The sequence below is a fragment of the Manis javanica genome, chromosome 15 (assembly GCF_040802235.1).
Source record: "Manis javanica isolate MJ-LG chromosome 15, MJ_LKY, whole genome shotgun sequence".
NCBI classification, from domain to species: Eukaryota; Metazoa; Chordata; class Mammalia; order Pholidota; family Manidae; genus Manis; species Manis javanica.
Genome location: NC_133170.1, coordinates 12,292,339 through 12,308,922, shown reverse-complemented (window position 1 = coordinate 12,308,922; position 16,584 = coordinate 12,292,339). Strand labels below are relative to the sequence as shown.

Genomic DNA, 16,584 nt, shown 5'->3' with positions numbered 1-16,584 from the left:
CCTCAGTGGTTTTTCAGTTCTCCCACCATATAAATGCTTTAAGTATTTTCCTGAACGGTCTCCTCTTATTTCTTCAAACTATTCACTTGCCACTTCTTGCCATATAATTCACTCTCAACACTGAATTTTCACTTGCCACTTCTTGCCATATAATTCACTCTCAACACTGAATTGCTTATAGGTGCATGTACACCCTATTCCATCTTGGCTTTCTGGCCTTCGTCCAGGCTGTTCTTTTCTGTCTGGAATGTTGTTTCTGTATCCCTCTACCCTAACAACTGCTTCAATGGCTTCAGCTGACCTTCATCCTTTGGGACTTGATTTAGGTATTCCCACTCCAAGAAGCCTTCCCTGATACCATCCACCTCCTTGAGATTTGAATTTCTTTCTTTCTTTTCCTTTGACTTCCATTAAAATTCTACACATATATCTACCATTACATCTGTTTATATCCCATTCTCCCCAGCTACATCATGAGCATCCTAAAGGAAAAGGATTATATCTTACTCATCTTTAAATCCCCAGTCATTATCATAGGAACTGTTAAAATGCCGTCTGTTAAATACATAGCCCAGACTGTGAAAATGTTTGTTGACTGAATGAAGGAATAATTCATTTAATTAAGAAATTAACAAATATCAAACACAGGAGACTACTCTTCCTGTATCAAAAGCTTACAGTTTAGTAGAAGAAACAGATTGTAAGCAAATAATTACACAAATAAGGAACAAATTAGTTTTTTCTGCATGGCTTAATTCAAACAAGAGTGAGTATTTTAGATCGGTTACCAATGATACAAAGGTAGACTAGGAAATGGAGGGGGAAAGAGAGACTAGAGTTTGGGGATACGAGAAAATAAAGACCCAGAAGAGGTGGTTAAAGAATCTCCTGCCAAATATTTTCATATAACAAATATTTTTTATAATATTCTCCGATTTTTATTTTTTTGTAAATTTTTATTTTAAGAGCAATTCACATCCCCTTCGGTATTAAAAGTAATTAATATGAAGCTCCTCAATCTTAAAATGACTTGTGTTCACTAACAAGAAACCCGCTGTTATGATATCATGAAAGCACCTGAGCATTGTCCGGTGTCTACTAGAAAAGATGTTGTATACAAACTAATGATGAGAACAAAATCCTTCATCATTGTGATTGTTTCAAATCATTTTAGATGTTCTGAAATACAAGCAAGTTGAACTTTGCTTTTATTGCAATAAGCTCAGCTGCACTTCCTCACTCATTTAAGTTAAATTTATAAAAATTATCTTAAATTATCCTAAGGAATCCAAGTTAAATTCAGAACAATGAATATGGTATAAAAAGTGCAGGTAAACTGACTTCTAAATGCAGTAAATCTGTGAAAATTGGCCAGAATAGTATATAACATGGTTTTAATATTTGAAAGTCTTCCGGAGAAATACTAATATTTTGTAGTAAAATCTCATGATCAGTGAATATAAATATTTCATGAATTTTATTTTAAAAAGTAAAATAAATAAATTATGTCTTGTTTGATTATACAGCTACTTTAAAAGATATTTGAGGCAATTGTTAGTTCTTAACTGCTTTGCCACAGACTTTTTACAGTAAGGGATTTTTAAAAATAAATTGTTTAATCTTTTTAATGTAGCATAACAAATGAAAACTCTACCCTACTTCATTTAAGAGTTACCTAGTTGGTAACCTAGTTGGCTAGTTTGTTAAGAGATAACACACTCTGAGAAAACTTTTCAAAGTGGGAAGACATTTCTGCATGTAAAATATACAGCATTCTTTCTGTACCTCATTGCCCATAAATTGAATGAATTCTAGTACCAGTGAAAATTCCTGGATTAATTATCTATGAAATGTGAGTAGCCCTGAAACAGTGACAATGAATCAAAGATGTATCCTTTTCCTTCTGTATTCCAGCTTTACTACTAAGGCATCATTTAAACTATTACATAGTAACTCATTTTAAGCTGCTCAGAGAATTATTAATTAAGGAACTACTTCTATATCCAGATCTCTGTAAGACTACTATGTCTAAATTTTGCCTCTGTGTCTTATGAGGAATAAATGGAAAAATGAAAAGCATCCAAAATGATTCAGGTATTAGACAGTGAGTATTTGGGAGAGGGGCATTCATATAAGCCACTTCATCTAAGACTAAATTGTATGCTCTTTCTCTATTATATTCCATGCTTAACATCAAGGTTTAGCAAGCATTTTATTTTTTACACCCTGTAGAGTCTTGTCCACTCTTCTGTCCATCCGGGTTATCAACAGACATCTTTCCTTCTACAGCGTATCCAGAGTCTGTGATATGTAGGTTGAGAAAAGGAAGCTCCCCAAACCATGTAACAAACATGTAAGCCTATGGGACATTCATTTGGGGTAACTTCTGGCCTAGAGCTTTCTACTAGAATGTTAAATTTTAGATCTTTGGTAATTCTTTAAAATGTTATGGAATTTCTTTTACCCCTAAAAAGTGAAAACCAAATAATGCAAATGTCTTGACTTGTCAGAAGTACAGTGACCCAGAATAAACTTCGGAAATTTGTTGCATTATGTAGTACTTTCAAAATGGGCTTATACATTTGATAAATAATAATGACACATTATACCTATACAATAACTTAATTTTTTTTGAAATGCATATACTTATTCCATCTAATCAAGCTCCTTCTGAAGTGGGTAGGGCTGAAGTGGGTAGGGCCACCTTTAAAGATTAAAAAGCTAAGGAAGAAAGAGGACAATGACTTGCCAAAGGCACAGAATAGTATGAAATGGGATTGAACCACCAGGGTCTTCTGATACTTTAATATTTTTTTTTCTGACAGGATTTATTAAATCCAGACAATTAATAATTACAAATTACAAGTCTCAGTGTTGCTTATTCATCACTTAATTCAGACCAGTTAATTTTGAAAGTTTTAAATTCTCCAATAAGTCACTCAGAGAGCATTAGAATTTAGAGGTAATCTCTCAGGTGAAAATGTTCAAAAAGGAACAAATAAATGAAAGTAAAATGCCATATCCTGGGAATGTAACTGGTTACATGAAGAATTCACTTGGAGTAAACATGTGCACACAAAATGTTTATTGTAGCATTGCTTAAAACTGTAAATATTGTAGACAAACAACTGTTCATTACTGGGGAACAGAAATAAAATATGGTATACCCAGTTTAATGAAATACGATGAGAGATAATTTAGGTCTGAAAATATGGAAGAAGAAAGATAGCCACAATATATTTTTCATATGTGTAAGTAGAATATAGTCTATTGAACATGTATGCTCACATACATTATATTTTATACAGTACAATATCATATATATGTATGGTATACATGTGTCATAGTACACATATTACAATATGTGGATATGTTCAGATCCTAGTAAGTATTACACATTTCTATCTAGAAATAAACAGATGTATTATATATTTATGCATAAATACATACATATTTATATCTACACCTAGTTCTGGAAAGATATGTACCAAAGTGTTAACAGTAATTATCTCTGGTGAGTGGAACTGTAGGAGTATGAGTGTAGGCAGATGACTCTTAAGTTTCTGTTTTCTATAGTCCTACATTGTTTGATGTGTGTGTAGTCAGCAAGTGCTATCTTTAATATATTAGAAAAAATGTGAAGGGTTGTTATGAGCTGATTATATAAATAGGTTTAAGAAAGTTTAAATATATTCTTTGAAAATAGAGCCACAATAAATTATTAGGGAAATAGTGATGTTTAAAAAGTAGCCGTGTCTCTCTCTGCTTCTGCCCTGTCCACTGCCCAAAGTGGGAATCACAAGGCCTCTAAGACATTGAAATGGAAACTGTAATTTGTGGAAGACAGTATGTTAAAGAATAAGCCTGGGACTGGACATCATGGAGCTACCATACAAGCAAAGCTGGGACTATTACATGAGTGCAAAATATCCTTCTACCACATTTAGGCTAGCATAATTTTGGTGTTTTACAGTGGGTAAACCTGATACAGTATCTGATTCCACATGATATTCCAAGAGCATGACTTGTTCAGCTCTCATGGAAGATACGTTATCTATATAAGCAAAGTGCCATCTTAGCCTGCTGTATGACACATTTTTTCTGCTTCCGTACTTTCCCTTCACTCTTATGACTGAAGTCTGTCTTCTAATGGAGTTTTCTACAGTGAAATGGCACTCTTAATACTAACAGTTACATTTTTTCAAATATAATAAAATATTGCTCTTCTGGGCTTTTACATCAGTTTGGTGACTTTAGTTAATGTGAGTCTACTACTGAGATGAGATTCATGTTTGCTGTGACAACAACACTATGAACTTGGAATACTGAGCGGTGGTCTGGAATATGGCAAATCTATATGGTAATATCACATTTTGAAGCCTCTTGGCCGAGAGCATAGAGTGTCATTAGCCAAGTACTTTCCATTGACACACCTCCATTATCAAGAATGAGAATCGTGTCAAAAAGAAAATACTGACCTGAGTGGGTTTATACTTAAGCTGAATGACATTCTTATATTCTTAACTGTTAAAAAGCCAACAGGATGGAACAGAAGATTAGATATAGTTTAATAAAATATGAGGAATTTATTAAAGAAAAGGCTTTTGCTTTTTTGTCTGCTGTGTGTGTGTTTTTGTGTTGGTAGTGTGCATTGTGTGGGGGAGGAGACTAGATGAAAAACACTGGCTACTAACATAGCTTAGTTATCACTTCACAGGGTTCTGATACTTAAAATTAATTATGTGTCTGTGTTTTATAAACAATGAAGCACAATATATGTTATCATTTTTATACAACGTTATGACATTTTGTCACAATAAAGACATTTTGAAATGATGAATCTTATAAAAATCTTATAAACTCTATTTTAGCAAAAAGCCTATTTTAATGACCTAGAAACATTTCTCCCATGAGAACTGGAGGGTGACTGTCACCATAAATATTTGTAGAATGTTATATATATTTTTGCACTCAGTGCCCTTTACTTTATAATCATTTCATATTTTTAAACCATTTATCTAACTTATTTCAGATGGAAATTTAAATGATTGGCTATTCAGGTACTAAAGAAATTCTTTAAAAAAATAAATATTTACAAAGCTCCAATTAAGTCAGGTTCATCCAAAGTTACTGGCTGGTTAAGACGTCATGGGGGAAGGAGGGTAAAGGGAATAGCTGGTCATAATAATCCGAGCACACAAACACAGAAGCCTGAAGATATGATTACTCCCCTTCTCTCTGCATATTTATGAAGAACATACAGTGTATGGTCGAGATAATACATTTCCTACTTTGTCAGTTTGATAAAAGCATACCATGTCAATGGTTTCTAGCCGGTGATCTGGTGGATGTTTCAGCCCTGATTGGCAATGACCTGTCAGCTGATAGAGCTGACACAGTTAAATCAGAAATTAGCATGCAGTCTCCTAAAACGCCAGACACACGGACCCGTCGCACGAGAGAGATATAATGGAACCCACATGACACCCCCATTAAACAATGAAACATGTGACATTAACTAAAAACAGGAACACATCAGCAAATATGCCTGAGGAAGTTTATGGTATTTAACTCCTAAACATTAATTTTATTGTGGTGTATGAGGAACTAATTAACTGAGAGTTTTCTTTTTTATTGGAAGCGGAAATACTGTTCAGAAAACTGATGAAGAGTAAATGCAGCATATTTTAAGTTTATTAAGCTTGGCTCATCAACTTCTATTTATTTAAGCTAATCTCATAAGGCAATTAAATATTTCAATCAGTGACTTCATATGACTATTTTATTTAGCACATTTCTGAAAAATTAATCAATGTGTTAAAATGCTGGAGTATGTGAATATATTCCTAGTTTCATACAATGAAAACAATGACTAAATACATTTTCAAAAAATTACATGATCTTTTCCAGCATGAGATCTGATAAAGAGACAAATGGAAATGATAATAAAAAAAGTTTAAAACTGATGATTATAATAGGAGTAAGGTTAAGGTTGTATCTAAATGAAACAAATGTTTCCATTGGCACTGCAATCCTTTTCTCTAAATAATTAAACTTTCCTAGTCAAAGGAGGCCTTATTCAGGTGTGGCAGAATCAATCTGATCCTAATAGGATATGAAATGCAATTTAATCACTAGGTGTGGTTTTAGAATCATTTTGTTTTTTTGGAAACAGATTCTGTGTTTTACCAGCATTATACTCAGTATTTATCATTTATAAATAACCTAGTAATACAGACACAATGCTAGCCACTGTTTCATATATAATCCCATTTAATCCGTGCAAGAATTCAGTAAAATGAATACTATTAATTCTTCTTGTAGATGAGGAAACTGAAGCTCAGTAACTTGCACAAAGACGATCGAAGTAGCAGAATGAGACACAATATGATTCCAAATCGATGCTCTCTCATTCCAAGTATCTCTCAATTTGTAGTTGCCTATTTGAGACTGGGCTAACTGAATCAAAACAAACAGAACAGTTGAATGTTTCAAATCATATAGACAAAGGAATTGCTTATCTATATGATATTGCACATAGCCCTGTAAGTACAGGATAAGTTTTGTTTTAATATTCCATTCTGTGGTTGTAATATGGTAGATCAACAACCATAACTTCCCAGTAAGAAAGGTCATAGTAATTTTTTAAATGAATATATACTAGACTAGGCCAAACTTCTTAAACCTTGGTTTCAGACACCATCAGTTCCTTAATTATTTTTTCATTGCTCCCCTAGGACAGGGAAATACCCACCTGCTCCATTTTATAAAGTAGTAAGGTTCAAACAACTAAGGTAGTTTATGTAGTGTCTGACAGATGCCTCTGCATTTTTCTTGAAAATTCTAAATGTCCTCTGTGCCCAGCACCATACCTTAGCACACAGTTTGAGAACTGTAGCACTAAGCACATGCCAACCTATGGATTCTACATCTGTAGTTATGTGACACATTCAATTTGACACTTTGGGCTAAACTAACAAGCCAAGCCTTTTACAACTGCTGGTTTTATACTGTATATAGAAAATGGGTGATTTTATTGGACTTTGCCTTTCTGTCAATTTTATTTTTTCCACATAAAATGTCTTACTGTCAAACATTTCTAATGTAGCTATTAAAATTACATGACTAGAAATTTTACACCCAAAGAGGAAAGAGAGGGGCAGAGGGCTGTAGATATTAATAAAGAGAGAAGCACCTATTTTCTGCCTATAAAACATGTGCTCTAAAGGAACAGCACATAACCTGACTGTGGGGTGTGAAGAAGCTGTGTGTTGATGGAAAAGAACTTAAGAGTTGGAGTCAGAGAAATGGGTATTTGCGAAAATTACTATCTTCAACCATCTTATCTCAGAAGTCTCTCTCAAGTTTAAAATGTTGGGCTAAAAGCAGCATACACATTCAAAATTATTTTGAACTTTGGTAGGTTTTTCACTATAATGAGTAAACATAAAAGTGGTGTCTTCCTGCCAACATAAAACTTTGGCAGGTATCAAAGGTTGTGCACATTTCATTTAAAAAATATCTACCTCACACAAGCTTTGCAGTTCATAGCCTTTAAGAATTTAGAGATTTCACTAAGACTTTCAGCAGAGGGTTGGATTCTCCAACCATCCAAAGTGTACTTGAACCAATTAATTTGTACTCCCCTTGATTTCATAATTTGGTATTGGAAACTTAAGTATCTAGTTTCTCAAAGTTATTTCAAGGACTTTAATGATTGTTTACTGATGAAAATGAGCTAATATAATTATATTTATAATTTAAATTTGGGATTTTTAATTATGCAATATAAAATCTGGGGTGTGTTTACATATAGCACACTTAGTTGACTGTTTTCATTGAACTGACAAGTTAAAAATACAGATTATTTGGTTAATTTTTTCCTGAATGAAATGGTCTCCGAATGGAGTTGACTGATTAAATCAGTTTTTACATAACTGTTTTTAAGTTATTATACACATTAAAAGCATTCAGTTTAATACTGCACAATTATTTTGACCTCCTTTGGAGTTAGGAAATGTTTTTAGATTTTAATAAATAAATACTTTAAGAAAAGAAACTAGATACGGACCCATGAAAAAACATGGTTTCAAGCTTGATTTCATTAACATCAAATGCCAAAACAGAATCTGAGTTTCTGATCATATACCAAATATCTGTAAATTGATCTATATATTCACAGACTACAATATTCTTTAAAGCTTCTTTTCTACCTAGCCAGTTTGCTCTACGGTCTCTGGCTAGGTTAGAAATTTCTTCTTATATTGTTTAATGACATGCATTCTAGCAGTTAGGAGAGTCCAGCAACTACCTTACGTATGTCTCCATTCCACAATGTATTCCTACCATTATATTTCTTTCTTTTTTTTCAACTGAAGTATAGTCAATATACAGTCTTATATTGGTTTCAAGTGTACAACACAGTGCTTCAACAGTTACTCACATCATTAAATCCTCACCCACCACTAGTGCAGTTACTATCTGTCAACATAGGAAGATGTTACAGAATCACTGGATGTATTCTCCATGCTGTGCCACCATCCCTGTGACCAATTTATATTAGGATTGAGATTTTTTTGTGCTCCCTTATCACCCTCACTTCCCAACCCAAACCCCTCCCATAATTGTAACCACCAGTCACTTCTGTCTATGAGTCTACCACTATTTTGATCATTTTGTTTTTATATTCCACAAGTAAGTGAAATCATATGGTACTTGTTTTTCTCTGCCTGGCTTATTTCACTAAACATAATACCCTCTAGGTCCATCCATGTTGTCACAAATGGCAGGATTTCTCTTCTTTTTTATGGCTGAATAGTATTCCATTGTGTATATGTACCATTTCTTCTTTATCCATTAATCTATTGATGGACATTTTGGTTGCTTCCATATCTTGGCTATTGTAAATAATGTGATAATAAACATGGGGGTGTGCATATATCTTTTCAAATCAGGGGTTTTGTTTTTTGGGGGGTAAATTTCTAGAAGTGAAATTACTGGGTCAAATGGTATTTCCACCTTTAGATTTTTGCAGAACCTCCATACTGCTTTCCATAGTGGCTGCACTAACTTACATTCCAAGTGTAGGAAGGTTTACTTTTTTCCACATCTTCAACAATACTTGTTATTTTTGGTCTTTTGGATAGTGGTCCTTCTAACTGGTGTGAGGTATTATCTCACTATAGATTTGCTTTTCACTAACAATTAGCAATGTGGAGCATCCTTTCATGTGTCTGTTGGCCATCTATACTTCTTTGGGAAAATGTTCAGGTCCTCCAACCATTTTTTAATAAGGTTATTGTTTTTTTTTGTGGTTCAGTCATGTGAGTTCTTTGTATATTTTGGATATTCACCTCTTATCAGGTAAATCACTTATGAATATATTCTCTCATACTGTAGGATGCCTTTTTGTTCTCTTGATGGTGTCCTTTGCTGTCCAGAAGCTTATTAGTTTAATGTAGTCTCACTTTTTTCTGTTGTTTTGGTTTCATTTTGTTTCCCTTGGCTGGGGAGATGTATACAGAAACAATTGCTCTTATTTATATTCAGGAGATTATTGCCTATGTTTTCTTCTAAAAGTTTTATGGTTTCATGTCTTACATTCAGATATTTGATCCTTTTCAAGTTTACATTTCAAAATGTATGGAGTTAGACAGTAATCCAGTTTCATTCTCTTGCACATAGTTGTCTGGTTTTCCCACCATCATTTATTGAAGAGATTGTCTTTTCCCTGTTGTATATTCTTTCCTCCTTTGTCATTTACTAATTGACTATATAAGTGGGGTTTATTTCTGGGCTTTCTATTCTGTTCCATTGGTCTGCATATCTATTCTTATGCTAATACCATACTGTTTAATAATTGTAGCTTTGAGTATAGCTTGATTTCAGGGAATATAATACTCCTGTTATTTGTTCTTCTTTCCTAGGATTGCTTTGGAATACAGAATCTTCTGTGGTTCCATATGAATTTTAGGATTATTTGATTTAGTTCACTGAAAAATGTCATTGTTATTTTGATAGGGATTGCACTAAATCTGTAGACTGCTTTGGGCAGGATGGCCACTTTGACAATATTAATTCTTCCTATGCACAAGCATGGGATACTTTTGGAATAGTTTAAGAATGATGGGTGTTAGTTCTTCTTTAAATGTTTGGTATAATTCAGCTGTGAAGCCATCAAGTCCTGGTTTTTCTTTGTTGTGAGTTTTTTGATTATCAGTTCAATTTTGTTATTGGTAATTGGTCTTTTCAGATTTTTTGCTTCTTCCTAAATCAGTCTTGGAAGGTTGTGCTTTGTTTGGAATTTGTCCATTTCATCTAGGTTGTTCAAATTATTGGCATACCATTTTTCATAAATTCTCTAATAAATATTTATATTTCTTGGTATCCATTGTGACTATTCCTTTTTTTGTTTCTGATTTTACTTGTCTACTCTCTTTTTATCTTGATAAGTCTGGCTAGAAATTTGTCTATTTTTTTTTTATCTGATCAAAGAACCAGCTCCTGGTTTCACCAATTTTTTCTATTGTTTTATTCTTCTCTGTTTTATTTCTGCTCTGATCTTTATTATGTCCCTCTTTCTTCTAACTTGGATTCCATTTGTTCTTTTTCTAGTTTCCTTAAGGTGAGTTTTGACTATTTATTTGGGCTTGTTCTTGTTTCTTGTGGTCGGACTGTATTGCTATATACTTCCCTCTCAGAACCACTTCTCCCACATATTTTGGACTGTTACATTTTTATTTTCATTTGTTTCCATATATGACTTGATTTCTTCTTAGTTTGTTTATTCATCCACTGATTATGTAGAAGCATATTGTTTAAATCAGTATTGTTTCTTTCAAAACAATTGTGTCTTTTGATTGTTGAATTCAGTCCATTTACATTTAAGGTAGTTATTGATAGGTATGGACTTACTGACATTTTATTGTTTTCTGGTTGTTTTGTAGCACCTCTCAGATCTTTTCTTCCCTTTTTGTAGTCTTATTTGATGGTTTTCTTCAGTTTTGTCATTGGAGTCCTTTTTTCAAATTTGTTGTGCATCTATGATAGGCTTTAGGCTTGTGGTTACCATAAGGTTCATAGGTAGTTTCCTAAATATATAACAGTCTATATTAAGTTGATGGTAACTCTACTTCAAACACAGTCTGAAAGAACTTCTTTATTCTTCTTCCTCCTCACTTTATGTATTAGATGTCATAATCTGCATTTTCTGTGTAACCCTTGACTGATTTTATGTATAGTTTATTATTACTTTTGTGTTTCTTCCTTTTTTTAAAATTTCATACTTGCTTAGTTAGTAATTGGTCTACTACCTTTACTGTTGTTTTCATTGATGAAAAATATTTAGGCTTAACAAGTCCCTTTAACATATTCTATAAGGCTGGTTTAGTTGTGGCGAATTCTTTTAATTTTCATTTACCTTGGAAAGTTTTAATATCTCTCCTTTAATTCTGAATGATAACCTTCCTGGTTGCAGGATTCTTATTTGAAAGTTCTTTTGTTTCAATATATTAAATATTTCATGCCACTCACTTCTAGCCTGTAAAGTTTCTGCTGAGAAATCTGCTTATTTATAAGGTTTCCCTTATAAATAATTTTTTTTGCCCCTTTCTAGCTGCTTTAAATACCCTCCCTTTATACTTAATCTTTGTCATTGTAATTATTACATGTCTTGGTGGTGTCCTTCTGGGGTTCCTTTTGTTAGGGGCTCTCTGTGCTTCCAGGACCTGGATGTCTATTTCTTTCCCCAGATTTGGGAATTTTTCAATAATTATTTCCTCAGAGAGACTTTCTACCCCTTTGTCTCTCTCTTCTCCTTCTGGTACCCCTATTACATAAATATTGCTTCATTTTGAGTTGTCACACTCTTAGCATCCTCTTCTTTCTAGAGATTCTTTTTTTGTCTCTGTTCCTTGGCTTCATTATTCTCCTATTCTCTGATCTCATCTCATTGTCTCCTCTACTTGTAGTAATCTATTATTCATTTCCTTCATTGTATTTTTCATTTCAGTTACTGTATTCTTCAGCTTTGACTGGCTCTTTTTCCAATCTTCTATCTCCTTGCTGAAGTTCTCCCTGAGATCATCAGCTCTTTTGTGCAGGTCAGTGAGCATATTTATGACTGTTACTTTGAAGTCTTTATAAAGATTGGTGCTCTGTTTCATTTAACTCTCTTTCTGGTGTCTTATCTTGTTCTCTTGTTTGGAACATTTTCCTCTGCCTCTTCATTTTGTTTGGGTTTCTGTGCTTCTTCCTTTGTATTAGATAGACCTACTATGTTTCCTGTTCTAGAGAGTAATGGCTTTATGAAGAAGGCATCCTGTGGTGTGAAGCTCAGGACTCTTTCTTCTCCAGTGCCTGGTCCTCCTTAGCTGTGAAGCCCCGGTTGCTGTTGGCGGACTGTGGGTGAGGCCACCTTTCTGCCTGTCTACAGGAAGTGGCTTTCTTTCAAAGCAGGCTCTCTGTGAGCCAAGCAGCAGTGCTTACGCTGGGATCATTGTGGATGGGGCCCACAGTAGGAGAGAAGGCGAAATGAAACAGAGCACCGGTCTTCTTGATAAAGACTTATCAAGAGGGGTAAGAGGGGTGGGTAGGCAGGGGAGCATAATGAGGGTTTGGAACACCAGTGAAGGGAATGGCACATTGGGGCTGGCTCTCACAAGTGCCCAACCAGCTGAGCTGAGGGAGGGCTAGGGAAGCATCGCCCTCCTGACTTTTCTCCTGTGGAGAGAGTTCCATCCAACCTTCACCCCTCTGGCACCTTTCCTGCTGCCGGTAAATCTCTCACACTGTTGCCTCTGTGTTGGGTCTCAGTGAAACTAACAGAGTGTGCCTATCCTCCACAACTGGCAGGAGTCAGTCTTCCAGAATGCTCTAACTTTCCCTGGTGTCTAGCACTGTTAATCACCAATGCCCAGTGCAATGTGGACTTGATTGCCAGGGCCAGGTGTACAGAGTTCCTGAGCTCTTATCCCCTTCCCACTCTGCTTTTCTTGTGAGCTGGGATGGGGGAAGGGGCAGGGTCCAAACTGATTGCAGCTCCGCTACTTTACCCCTCCCTGTGTGGTTTTCTCTTATTCACATGTGTAGATGATCTGTTGTGCAGTCTTCATGTTATTTTCAGGGTTAGTTGTATTTGCCGTAGTTGCTTTGGTGTGTATGCGGGAGGAGGTTTCCACCTTGCCTTCCTACTCTGCCATCTTTTTCCCCCTCCTCCCCCTACTATTATATTTCTTAAAGGGAAATATCTTTGTGTCCAATTTAAAGTTTCTTTTTATATAATAGGGGATGTTAACTCAATGCCTGATTCTTACCTTCTCCAACTTGTGTTTTTATTTATTTTTCTCTGATGAGAACATTTAACTTTCTTGTGTAGTTCCAGATATTTTTATTTTATTTATTTTATTGGGACACATACTCTAAACAGGAAAATTTATCATAAAAAGCATTTGAGCTTTTGACACCGACAAAGAGTCATATTTACTTGAAATAAGTCAAGGTGGATTAGTTCATCTCTTTCCTTGAGAACTATGTAGTAATACTCAAAACAACTGACATTCAAAGAAATCACATTCAGTTGATGGTCATGGGGGAAATAAAATAAAAAGGCCCTCAAAAAAGAGGAGATGGAGAGACTAGTTTTATCCCCTACCGTTGTTTCTTTCCCAAAATGTGATTTTGGAGGAAAGAGTCTGGGCTATTTACTCCTTCCAACCAGCTCCCTATTCAAACCGACTCAAAGTTCCAGAGTGTGAACAAGGGTGGTGCTTTCTTTTGCTACAGGCCGCTTCTGAGTCTTAGAGTTTGGCATGATGCTAGTTTCAAGCTTGCCAGCAGCTGTAGAAGCTTTATTCTATTTTATTTCCAAGGTTACAAAAGAAGTGGTATCATTTATAACTTTAAGCACTGAAGGTATGAATATCAAATGGTAAATATACTAACAAGTTTAGAAAGGGGAAAATTTCTCCCTGCCACATTACATTAACACTGAACAAATGTATTTGCCAGCTCTGTCAAATGGGAGTGAGTTAGAGGTGTTCTTGACCTTTTCCAGGCCTACAGTTATGCTATTGTTCATACGCAATGTGGTTTTCTCTTCAGCACATTTGCTAATGGGACTTCTGTCTACAGTTGCTTAAAAAATTTCTTTTTTGGAAAACAGTACTGGTCTATATGTATATACTGCAGGTGCAGTATGAGGCAAGTGATGATTTTTAAGTGTCCTTTTTTTTCACTTTAGTAACCAAGGTTACCAAAAACACATTGGCAACATGTGTTTAATGTGAATAGGAATTCCTTAGGAAAATGGAAACAAAGCAAACAAAAAATCCTTTGTGATTAAAAAGTCAGAATTTAGTGTAGCAATAGGTTTTAAATTTCTATTTTTAGAATTTAAATATCTAGAATATGAATGTCATTAATTATTTAAAAAGTTAATGTTTTTGGATGAATGAAGCCACAAAGATAGACTAATATAAATGAATAAATAAATAAAGGGTCAAAAGTGAGAACACCATCTTAAATCACAGGAAACCAAAGTTGAGAAAAGTATGTGCAAAAGCAGTATAAAAACCACAAAGGAAAGTATGATACAAGTGTGAATTTCTATAGTCCTGAGTTCAGTTCACTTTTATTTAAAATCCATAGTTGTAATGTACTCATCTCAAATGGCTTTGTATGTTTAAAGAATTACATGCCATCACTTCAGTTATATAGAGAAATATTTACAGGCTAGATATAAGTGTTAAAATGTAAAAATTTGAAACATTTTAAAGGAAACTTTACCCTGATTTCCTGTAATGTCAGACAGAGGATCTCAAATGCAGTAAGTACTGAAGCACAGCAAGACGCTAGTGTGACAATTTATTAACACGTAGATGAACCAAAATTCACTGGCATTTAAAAGATATTATTCTATATATATATCTAGAATGGTAGTATTTCACTACTTGTTTTGAAGGGTGTTCTACTTTTATCAATGAAAATATTTCAATAAATGTGCTTTCTCTACATTTTTTCTGACTGGTAATAATGCCCGAGCAGATATTTAGTTTAACAGGGTAGCTCCTCTGGAATTAGTTACTCTTTTTAGCTAACAGATTGTAACTGGCATTTTGGCTACTGAAATTTTGAAAAATGAAGTATTAGTTTGATTTTGAAAACTAACAATGTACAATTTCAATTTTGGAAGAAAAGTCATAAAATCACAGGCATCTTAAGTTAATAAGCCATATAAGCAGTTATCTTGGTACACCTTATCACCAAAATGCCCTTGTATGGTTTTGTAGAGTGCTCATTCATTCAATGAACAGTTGAATGTTGTACCTAAAATTTAGATATAACAATGAATGAGACATAATCAGCACCTGCCTCACAGAGCTAACAATGGGAAGAGAAAAATATACAGCATCCGAAGGAACCAGGAGAAAAGGATCTAACTAGGTCAGGCAAGCTCTCCCTAATCTGAGTTGAAGAGGTTCAGAATACCAGAGAGAGTGAACACTGACGATTCAAGTCCAAAGTCAAGAAAGAGTATGGTTTGGTCTAAGAACTAAAAGATTAGCAAGAAATTAGGCTGTAAAATGTAGGGAGGACAGAGATAATGGAAGGCCAACTAATTCACATTAGGAAACTTGGGTTTATCTTAAAGCACAAGCTGAAGCTACTGAAAAGCATATTCCTATCTTATGTATGGAAAATTAATTGAACCCCAAAATTATATTCATATTTTAAGAAAAACTGGAATCAGAAGTTATGAAACTGAATTATAAAGAGCAAATGCTGGCTTCAGAAACATAGAAACAATCTGTTCTTTTAAATACCTATATAAATCCTTCCCTACACTTTCTGTGTGTGTTCTCTTTAAAGTAAAAATGCCATACAGGTGATATCATTTCTTGGTATGGTAGAAATACTAAATTGCCTAATTTAAAGTTATGCCACCAATACCCAAATGAAAGATCAATGGTACTTACTACATCCAGCCTTATAGCTGAAACCTGGAGGAAGGAGGAATCCTTGCTGGGCAGCTGCAGCCAGTGTCCGTTGATCAGGTGGGAATACGGGAATCATTAACGGCGGCAGTTGACCTTGAACCTGCTGAACGTGATAGAGGGAATCAAAGAGAAGAAGTTTTGGTGTTCCATGCTTCCCACCCTCCTTACTTTATGATGAAAGAGAATCACTTCTTCAACTCAATATACTGGCATACAAGCTTTCTAGAACACTGGGCTTGAGGCCACGCCCTGGGACTACCTAAAACAAAACCGAATCAGAATATACTACAGTTGAAGGTATTAGCAAGTACACTGTCTAACCTGATGAAAAATCTACCTACATGCTATGCTTGATAGTGATGGGATGTCACTACTTCACATGAAAATCCTTATTCTTATTGCATTAACGTAATGGTTCAAAAATTATCCCTTAGGTTGAACTAACATTTCCTGTAAATCCCACCTGTTAGGACTAATTCTACCTTTTAAAACAAAACTAACTAAACCCGTATCATTCGACATATGAACAGCTCTTCATTATTTGAAGAGAATTCTCATGTTCACACATAATACTGAAATATTAGAGCTC

The 16,584-nt window shown here is 34.6% G+C and overlaps 1 protein-coding gene across 19 annotated transcripts in view; it reads right to left on the bottom strand.

The window, feature by feature from the left end:
* SOX5 (SRY-box transcription factor 5) overlaps positions 1-16,584 on the bottom strand; it is a 938,132-nt gene that overhangs the window by 115,568 nt on the left and 805,980 nt on the right. For 18 of the 19 annotated variants that reach the window (XM_073222260.1, XM_073222259.1, XM_073222256.1 and 15 more), the window contains one exon: positions 15,975-16,098. In XM_073222260.1, the coding sequence (XP_073078361.1) occupies positions 15,975-16,098 (124 nt within the window). The remainder of the gene's footprint in view (positions 1-15,974; positions 16,099-16,584) is intronic. The other variant, XM_073222253.1, reaches the window with a different exon arrangement.